Source organism: Citrus clementina, unplaced genomic scaffold (assembly GCF_000493195.1).
Source record: "Citrus clementina cultivar Clemenules unplaced genomic scaffold, Citrus_clementina_v1.0 scaffold_6, whole genome shotgun sequence".
NCBI lineage: Eukaryota > Viridiplantae > Streptophyta > Magnoliopsida > Sapindales > Rutaceae > Citrus > Citrus x clementina.
Window position 1 is genome coordinate 7,442,198 of NW_006262139.1, and position 10,779 is coordinate 7,452,976.

The following is a 10,779-nucleotide window of genomic DNA, read 5'->3' on the forward strand; positions in this document are numbered from 1 at the left end:
ACAAACTTGATTTCTCTCATGCCTTAATTTGGGTCTAAGTTCAAAATCTACCAACTGTACGTATGACAAAAGAGGTGGGGCACTTCATAGGCAGCCAAATAGGCACGGTAGAAGAAGTGAACATGCGCCCCTCAGAGAATTATTCATGCCAGCTTCTTCGCATCAGTATTAACATCAACATAATTAACTCAACCTCTTAAATAAGGCATTTGATTACAACTAGATGTAGCAATACTGCCAGCCAGGTCTGAAAGGCTGTCAGATTTTTGTTATTGATGTGGTCGCCCACGCCATCTTTTATCATGAATGTGAAGAATTTTTAACCAATACAAATATAGAAGCCTTAATCCACCAACAAAGTGTTGGCTCCACTGGCAATGGTGTCTCCTTAAGTGGCTTGACTGGGTTTGCTCCCCAGTTCGAGTCGCAGGGAAGTCGCCTTTGTTGGGAGAACCTGTGCCTCTCAGTTCAAATGGGGACTTCTAGTCTAGGTTGTGGTACGGGCTTAAAGGTGCCTCCCACAGTTGGGGCCCTCCCCAGAATACCTCGTGGTCAAAACAAAAAAAAAATAAAATAGAAGCCTTAATCCATGGATTTTAAATTTAAGCCATCACTGAAAGCCATGCCACCGGTGGAGAAGAATCAGGTTCAGAAATCAAAAATTGATAAAGGCTTCTAAGTGAACAGTTCCTCGAACATCAGGAACCATAAATTCCATTTAACCCTAACCAAATCCAAAGTAGCACTCTTCATGCTGCCTCCCAACTCCAAAACATTCCTTCATTTGACAGTTTGCCTAATATTAATGAGAAGGCGGCGACCAACAACGATGACAACTCAAATACAGTAGGCCAGGAACCGGAAAACAAAGAAATATCTCCGAGGCAAAAGGAGTTGTTGCTTCTAATATTGTAACTAGTAACTTCCAACAAAGAAACCATCTAAATCATTCAGGCTATTGTCATGCTTATCACAGAAAAGCCCACAATAGAAACCGAAAAATAGCCCATAAAAAAAGAAGTGGAAACTACTGGCCATGAGGAAACAATTACTGGAAGTAGAGATATAGAAAGTTAGTGGACTTGGAAAACAAATTACAAACAAATCAAAGATCTAATAACTAAGAGCTTGTTTGGTATGGCTTAGAGCCTGTTTGGTATGACTTATTTAAAAGTCATAAGTGCTTATTTAATTCCATAAGCACTTTTTAAAATTTTTTATAGTGTTTGGTTATTTTTTTAGTAGAGTTTTTTTAGCTTAAATAAGCAAATTTACCTCTATTAGCAAAAGCCCAAAATTTGAGCTTTTGAAATAGAGGTTAGAGAGCTTTTCCAAAAAATATATAATATCAAAAATATCCTTGACATATTTCATTAATTACATAATACCCTTTGTATAAAACCTACCCAACGAAAATTGTTGCCACCATATAAACATATTGCTGTCGCCACTTCACTTTATCTCTCTCTCTCTCTCTTTTTTTTTTAATAACTAGCACTTTAATTTTACAATCCCTAACCCAACACTTGAGAAAGCAAAGTCAAAGCCGTGAGAAGCATGTCAGGTAATGTTTCCTGCTACTTTTTCTTTTTTGTCTTTATCATATTATTCTAACCTTTTTTCTTCTTTGTCTTTATCATGTACTTGATATGTATTTAAGACCCATGACCAATTTATTATAATATTCAATAGGTTTATTGCCACTGTTTATCTTTTTTAATTATATTATTCAATATAAATTCACTAACATTTTTCAACTCCCCCTTTTCAACTCGTATCTTCTTTGTTCTGGAAACACTCTTACCATACTTGCTACTCTTTTATCTTTCTTTATATTATATTATTCATTATAAATTAAATTATTGGCACCATTTGCTACTGTTTCATCTTCCTTTTTATTGTATTATTCAATAATGCATGCCAATTATTATTTTATATTTGAAATTCATTTTATCTTTGTTTTATTTGTGCGTTATTTTTTTATATAATAATATTAGTTATCCTTTGTCTAGAATGACAACTACTACAGAAGAAAAGAGAAAAAAATCAAAGGCAGATTGGGGTAATGTTACCACTGATGATTTTGTTAAGATCTGCGTGAATGAAACATTGGCTGGGAATCTACCAAATGGTCACTTTAATAAGATTGGGTGGAAAAATTCTTATTGCTAAGTTTCATTTCATGACTGGTAGAGATTATGAACAAAAACAATTGAAAAACAAGTGGGACATCCTAAAAAAAGATTGGCACCTTTGGACAAACTTGCTGAGAAATGAAACTGGTTTAGGATGGTATCCTGTAAAACAGACAATTACTGGTAGCGATGAATGGTGGGAGAGAAAATTGAAGGTGCAAATTTCTAACCTTTTTTATTTTATAGTGTAATAGGAAATGATTTTGGGAGCAACTTAGATTAACATATAATCCTTTTGCATATTGTAGGAGATACCTGAAGGCATTAAATTTCGTTCTAAAGGCTTGATAAATGCTGACCAACTAGAAATTTTATTCAAAGATGTTGCTGCTATAGGAGAAGGATCATGGGCACCATTTATGGGTTTTGTACCAAATGATGGTGAGGGTGGACCATCTAATGAATATATTGGTGAGGATAATAATATGTATTTTCAAGAGAAGAATGTCAATATTGAACCAAATAATTTTGGCGGACTAGAGAATATTGAGACTGACATTGATAATGGTACTCCCATAGCATCTACACATGATAATGGAAGGAAAAGAAAATTACCAATTCGAAAACGAGATGGAGCTGCAGTTAGATTGTCTAAACAATTGGATCGCTTGTGTTAGGCAGTAGAGAGTAGACCATCTATAGCTATAAGAAATGGTGAAAATGGATGTAGCATTGCAGAAGTAATGGAAGTGCTATATAGTATGCCTGAGATTGAGATAAAAAGTGAGCTATATTTGAATGCCACTAAAATTTTTCTTAAGAAGGAGAATAGGGAGATGTTTGCTGCAATCAAGAATCGCGATGCTCAAATTGAGTGGTTGAAGTTCATGAAAGACGCTTTGTAGTTCTATTTTATAGCTTGTTCTTATATTCAAGACTATTGTTTACTTTATCTTATTTTATTTATGCTCTTATATTAAGAATATTTTGAACCAATTGGGATATAAAGGTGAACGATATCATCTTCTAGATTTTCGACGTGGAAGTCAACCAAGAGGAAAAAAAGAAATATTTAATCATGCCCACTCTTCTTTGAGATGTACAATTGAGAGGACTTTTGGTGTTTGGAAAAATAGATGGAAATGTTTGAGACAAATGCCTAGTTTCCCTTTTAGTAAGCAAGTGAAAATTGTGATTGCTTCAATGGTTCTTCACAATTTTATAAGAAAATATGCAGACAATGACTAAGAGTTTCAACCTTTTGATAATGATGACGAATTGCTTCCAACAAGTGAAAGTGAGAATCAAAGGGAAGAGAACAATGAAGAACAAAGTATAAGTTCATTCAACGTACGTGAAATGGACCAAGAACGTGATCAAATTGCGACACTTCTCATGTTCCGTTAACATTTTAGTTATATTATTTATTATCATTTTAATTTGGATAATATTATTTGTTTGGGAGAATATATCAATGATGCAATTTTTAATTTTGAAAATTAAAGAAATGATTGAACTAATTTTTTCTTATTAGTTGATAACTTGGATGTATTTTGTTACATGTTATATAATTATGAATATATATCCTTTTTGGTAATTTAATTACATAAAAGTATTTTTAGTTTTATACAACCAAACAGAAGGTGGGATCCCTTCAAATCCAAAGTCTTTATTCCCTTGATAAACTCAGAGATATATTAAAGGCGGAGGCTGGTAGCTAGTCCCCTGAGAGCCATGATCATTTTATGTTGGAACGTTCGGGGATTGGGTAACACCCAAACGTTCGAAGCACTTGAAAATTTGCTTCGCTTGTATGAATAAAATATTTTGTTTATTTGTGAAACTAAATGTAGTGTGTTGCAAATGGAAAGAATCAAAATAAACCTAAATTTTGAGAATTGTTTTGCCGTAAATGGCCGTGGATTCAGTGGTGGTCTTGCCTTGTTTTGGCACTCGGATCTAGACCTGAGAATTTCTTCTTTCAGCATGTATCACATAGACTGTTTAATTATGTCTGATAGAGGAATTCATTAGAGATTTACGGGGTATTATCGGCACCTTAATCCATAATATCCATTGTAAAGGCGTGGTACCTAGAGCCTTCTATAATGTTTATCCTCAAGTTTCAATCTTCCTTGGCTTTGTGGTTTGTGGGCGAGGAATATAAATGAAATTCTAAACCCATGGGAGAAAAAAGGCGGGATTCCTAGAAATATGGAAGCTATGTATGCTTTCAAACAGGCTATTAACTATTGCGAGTTAACAGATAAGGATAGAAGGGCTTCATGTTTACTTGGTTGAATAAAAGAAATGGCCCAAATTTTGTGTAGGAGAGACTGGGTAGGTTTCTTTACAATCGACAGTGGAAGAATATCTTCCTTAATTTTACATATATAATAAGGAAGCTATTGGTTCAGATCATGTCCTATTAGAATGGAATTTGCAAAGAGTAACAACAGTCAGAGAAGAGAAAACCATCAGAGATAGTCACGTTTTCATTACGAAGCAGTATTGGAGCCACTATAAGGATTGCAAAAACATTATTAAAGAAATCTGTTCTGGGGATGGCAATTCATCTACTGGTAATCAGCTTGCAGATTTCCAAACTAAAATTTCTACAACTCAAGAACGACTTCGCTTGTGGAGTAATAGCACTTTTGATAACAATGATAGAGAATATAAGCTCCTGCAGGAACATTTGCGTGAACTTAAAAAATGCTCCTCATAATCAATGAATCCTTGTGAAATCCAAAAAGCAAAGGAACGGATGGAAAAATTTCTACTATAGGAAGATTTATATTAGAAACAGAGATCCGAAGTCATATGGCTACAGCTTAGGGATAGAAATACCAGGTTCTTCCATGCTCATGCAACTACTAGATAAAAATTACAAAAAAAAAAAAGGAATTTTGTGAATGGGATTTTAGACAAGAATGGATTTGAGTAGAGGATTCTAATGAGATGGTAAGGGTATTTGAATCTTTCTCTATGCAGCTCTTTAAGTTCTTAAATCCTTTGACTGAGACATTATTTACTGCTTTAGAAAATCTTGATCCCCGTGTGACTGATGAGATAAATTCAAAAATTAATGAGACTTTCGGAAGAGGAGATCGTTGTAGCTTGGACACAGTTGCTTCCTTTAAAGGCCCCACGTGCTGATGGGTTCCCATCTGAATTCTATAAAAAATACTGGCCCTCAATTCAGGAAACATTTGTGAAAACATGTTTACATATCCTCAAAGAAAAGGGTGATATAGCAGCACTGAACAAAGCAGACATAGTGCTGGTTCTAAAAACTAAGAATCTGACGAAAGTAATTGAATTTCCATAGCATGAAATGTCATCGATAAACTTATTAGCAAATCAATTGCCAATAGCATGAAATCAATACTTGATCAAATAGTTCCCCATTTCAGATGCTTTTACCCTTTTAAAGACAGATTATAGGTAACATTATGGTGGGTTATGAATGTCTCCACCAAATTAAAAGCAAGCTAACGGGATGGAAAGGTTTGGTGGCTCTAAAGTTAGATGTGAGAAAAGGATATAATATGGTGGAATGGCTATTTCTTGAGTAAACAATATTAAAATTTGGCTTTTCAAGAAGGTGGTTAATGCGCTGCATCACTACAACTTTTAAAATCTGCCTTAGCAAAGAAGTCAAAGGCGACATTCATCCACAACGAGGTCTTTGACAGGGACACCCCTTATCCTCTAATTATTTATTCTTTGTATTAATGCTTTTTCAAATCTTATTAGTAAAGCTGTCGAACAAAATTGATTCACGGAATTGGCTTCAATGGGAATAACTATGTTACCTCTTATCTTCTTTTTGTAGATCACAATCCTTTTTTCTTCCATGCCACAATTGAAGAATGCTATCACTTGAAATCAGTATTTGATCTTCACACTGCAGCTTCGGGCCTGCTATTTAATTTAGAAAAACCGTCAACTTTTTCAGCCCGAATATGCATCAAAACACTGTTAATAAGATTAAAAAAAATGTTCAATCTTGAGGTTGTCTCCTTGTATGAAAGGTGTTGGTTTGAAAAATATTTTACACTGGAAATATTTGGATCGCAACTCTCATACAATAAATAAAATTACCATAATCTAGACATTGTACCTTTGCTTTTTCGCTAAAATAATCTAAACTCCCAGATCACGATCCGTTACCACCACTCCTGTTAGATCATGATTCGTCACCACCAATCTTGTTAAATCATAATCCATCACCAATGATCTTTCAAGTTATGACTCAAGTTTGATATGCACTTGACGTGTGAGTGCATTTATCACTACTAAAAGTAATTAGCAAGAGAAAATATTCCTCTTAAAATTAGAGAGAAAAACTCTTTTTCTCTGATCTATATATTGTGGCTCCTCTCACCTTTTAAAGAAAACAAACTCTTTTATATCTCTATTTGGTGGAAACTCTGGGCTCCATGTTTATATATTTTTTAATTTTATTAAATCAAATTTGATTTAAATTAAAAAATAATAAAACCAAAAGTGACCTTATTTATTCTTGTTATAGGGGCCCACCTTCTAAAATAATAGAAGGCCCCTTACACATAAGCATATTAAATAGAGCCTCCCACTAAATAATATATTTAGACTTTTAACCAAAATAGCTAGTTATCTTGCTTATTAATCTAGTAGCGGCACAATCAATTAAATGAGCTAACCTGGGGATTATATAGGTATATACAATAGTGGCTACAATAATTAGTCCTATAATTAAACTAGCCCAATTATTTAATTCCAAATCTACTCCACTAAAATATTGGAATTGACCTCGATAATTGTATGATATCTAAGATAGTGTTCTCGAATAATAATTCAACCCATGCCACATTGATTTCTTTACTGAACAATCCTTTATACCAAATCGCTAAATAAATTGATATCTCGATTGTCCAATCAATTTAATTACATCTTGTTCCTTGACACTTCCTGGTTTTCTCTAATGATCATTTTCAACATACTAATTATGCTGACACACACTGGTCAGAGAATTCTATGATCAAGTACCGAAAACTCATCAATAGATATGTTGTACAAATTATATATTGTTAATCTATAATCTCACTGCTCATAATTGCTTCCATCAACATACAGGATAATCTTGACTACAAATGTATGTCGCGCCCATTGGTAACTCAAATAAAATGACAATCACAAACATAAAACTATAATTAACTCAAGATTAAAATTACAATAAAATCAATACCTTTGAGATTAAATAAGTCTGACAGTCATTTTAAGGTTAATTAAATCTCATATGTAATCCAGTTCAATGTAGTCAAACTACACTAGTAAATTCATGCATGATTAAGATAAATCATTCAATGAATTTACTGCAGTCCAAACATAAATAGAGAGTCCAACTCTATTTATCAACTGCAAACTTAATTTATTTAATTATAAGATAACTTGTATTTATGTCTTCTATGAATCCATATGATGATCACATAAATACATATAATATGATTAAACAGACCTTATTCAAAATATTTGAAAATATCTCAAATATTTTATTAATTAGAAAATATCTCAAATATTTTATTAATTACCAAAAGGAAATAGGATCGAAGGATGGATGTGTTTTCGTCAAAACTCTTTATTGTTAATCGCAGTTGGTTTATTTTAAAGAAGCTTTACCAGGTTTGATTATGGAGTTCTTTGGATCATACAGTGATCAAACAAATTTGAACGCGGTTGGTCAAATTTTTAATAACTAATTGGTACGTGGCGTTGTTAAACCAGATCGATGCTACACAAAGTGAAGCCTTTGGACCCAGATCTGACTTAGAACAGATCAATAGTCCGCACGTTCGGGTTTCCAGCCGATATACCAAATCAGTTTTATTTTACCAAATAAAGTTAAGTTGCTTTAAACGTGGTTGATTCTTTTTATTGGGCTATTATCAGATTTAGATTAGGTTCTTTTAGAGGTTTGGGTACATACACAGTACCAGATTCGGAATCCCGGAAATGGTGCTCAGAAGGAATGGAGGGAGAAGAGAAGATTTACAACTGAGGATCGAGATCCGGTCTCTTTGCCTCAGAGGAACGTAGAAATTTTATGGCAGATCTGATAAAAACCAGTCTGCAAGCATGCTTTGAAAAGAAAAGTGCTTTAAAAATAAATTGCTGGAATTTAAATGTGCATAAAATTAAATTGCAGAAAAGTAAATTGCAGAAATTTAAAGTACATGGAATTGAAATGGCTTTAAATAAAATTATAAGTGCTTTAATGAAACTAAAATGGAATGCTTCCATTGATTGCTTTTCTTTGTAGAGAAGAAAGGGAAATTATGGGAAATTAATCTGAAGACAGGAGTAATTCCTTTTTGTCTTCGGATTCCAGATTCCTATTCCCAAAGAGAGAGAGAGAGAGAGTTTTAGAGAGAAGGAAGAGAAGTAGAGAGAGAGGCTCTGAAAATGAGAAATGAAAAAACCTGAGGAGTCTGAGTCTTCCTCTCGGTTTTTATACAAAAATCTTTAAACTGTTCACTGTAGCGGGACTTTAAGTGCACAGTAACAATTGGATCGTATCTTTGAATAGTAGATGCTTTGTACATATACGGAAATACAGACTGACATACAATACGGGTGAAGAGACATGTGCGCTCTCACTTGTGTCTAGGGGACCACCCGAAATTACTTTTTTTTTAAGTAAATAATCAAATAATCATTTACAATGCTTTACTGGAGAGAAAATGCCGAAACAATCATCTTCGTTTTCGTCTCCAAGGGAAATGAAAGGCACTTCGTCTTCATCATCATCTTCGTCTTCAGAGGAGTCTGCAACTGAGGATTTTGATCTTGAGGCGAGGAGCTGTTCCATGGCTTTGAAATACTCATCTTCAGTTTTGGCGCTTGCCAATAGAGACTGGGCTTTGGATTTTTGGGTTAGGAAGGTCTGTTGGGCTTTAGAGGCTTCCAGGGTTGGTTGTAGGAGGTTTTTAGAGGAGAGCCAATCTTTGATCATGTTAACAGTCAATTTGGACTGTTCATCAAATTTTGACCACCATTTGACTTTAAAGGTTCTTTGAAAGATGACTTGGGAATCTTGGGTGTGGAAACGGAGGTTCCACGAACAGACCCATGGTAGGAAGAAATTTGCACAAAAGCAAAGAAAGGGAGAAAATCTTTTTTCTGAGTCAGAAGGTAAATAATGGGCTTTGAAGATGTTTAGGCAATTTGTGGCGTTTGGTGTTAGGATTTGTGGAATTGGGCCAAAAAGATTCCACCAGTGATGAAACCAATTTGGGAGACTTTGAACGGTTATCTTTGTGTTGAAGAAAAATAACCATGAGTGAGATTTTTTAGGGTTTTGGATAAAAAAAGGTGTTATACCATGCTTGTTGGTAATCCCAGTAGGAAAAAGTCCGACAATGAGGTAAACGGGTCTCAAAATTTAAAGGGAAGGTTTTGAAATTGTGGAGTAGGTCACCCCACTGGTTTGGGCTTAATACTTTTAGGATTGTGGCCGTGGAATAAGCCGGTTCTGAATGGGCTTTGTCAAGGAAGAAATGCTTGAATTTAACTGATTCAGTTATTTCTAAAATGCTTTGATAGTAAGACTGGGGTTTTGTCAAATCCCATGGTTTGAAAAACCAGCCTTTCGGGAAAAACTTTGAAATGCTTTGAAAAGGATCAGTATGGTAAAATCCATCTTCCATAGAAAGAATGTTTTGGAAATGGGTTTTATCAAACCAATCGGAGGTTTTCTTTGAAGGTGTTGGCTGAGAAAGCACAATTTGAGAAGAAGAGCTTTCAGCAGATACAACAACATTTTGGGAAGAAGGTTTTGTAATTTCAATTTCTTTTTTAGGAGAAATTTGGCTTTGAGAAAGGTTTTGAAGGGCGAGCATGAGCTCAGGGGATTTTGTAATGGAACTCATCCATTGCTTTACTTGGTCATCAGAAGAAATAGATTTGTATTGGGCTCCATGTTCTTCAACCATTTCTATCCAAGATTTAATGGGCATGGCAGAAGAAAGTAGTTTTTCTTTAGAAGGAGTTGACTGGGGTTCTTTAGGAGGTTCTTGAGAACCAGTAATTTTGAGAACTGCTTTACCTTTGTCTTTCTTCTTTGGCGGCATTATCTGTTTTGAAGAAATTCTCTGGTTAGAAAATCAGGAACAGAATTTTTGTCACCTTTAATAAATTCAATATTAAAATCAAAAACACTTAAAATAGCTTGCCATCATGCAAAAATCTGTTTTGATGCAATATTTTGAACATCTTTTTCTAAAACATGTTTTGCAGCTTTGCAATCAATTCTAAGTAAAAATTTTTGATTTAGTAAATCACTTTGGAATTTAGATATGCATAAAACAATAGAAAGAATTTCTTTTTTGATAGTAGAATAATTTTTCTGGCAATCATTCCAATGTGCAGAAACATATTGTACTATCTGTTCTTTGTCATTTTCTTTTTGTTTTAATATACCTCCATAACCTATATCAGATGCATCAGTTTCAACAATTTTAGGTAATGCAGGATTTGCAAGAAATAAACATGGAATATTTTTCACAGATTGCTTTATTAATCTAACAACTTTGGTATGTTCTTCTGACCATGCAACAGGATTCTTTTTTAACCTATCATGCAAAGGTTTAGACATCCTATT

General features: G+C 34.1%; 1 protein-coding gene across 1 annotated transcript; it reads left to right on the forward strand.

The window, feature by feature from the left end:
• Nucleotides 1–2,128: 2,128 nt before the first annotated feature.
• Nucleotides 2,129–2,812, forward strand: LOC18039241. The gene is made up of 2 exons (XM_024182501.1): nucleotides 2,129–2,350; nucleotides 2,444–2,812. The coding sequence occupies exons 1-2, from the start codon at nucleotides 2,129–2,131 to the stop codon at nucleotides 2,810–2,812; spliced, it is 591 nt and encodes a 196-aa protein (XP_024038269.1).
• The last annotated feature ends 7,967 nt before the right edge of the window (nucleotides 2,813–10,779 follow it).

Bases quoted from the DNA above. Each gene is read 5' to 3' on its own strand.
- LOC18039241 (XM_024182501.1), top strand. From the start codon at position 2,129: ATGGTCACTTTAATAAGATTGGGTGGAAAAATTCTTATTGCTAAGTTT. The intron at 2,351-2,443 runs GTGCAAATTTCT...TGCATATTGTAG, and splicing joins GGTGGGAGAGAAAATTGAAG to GAGATACCTGAAGGCATTAA.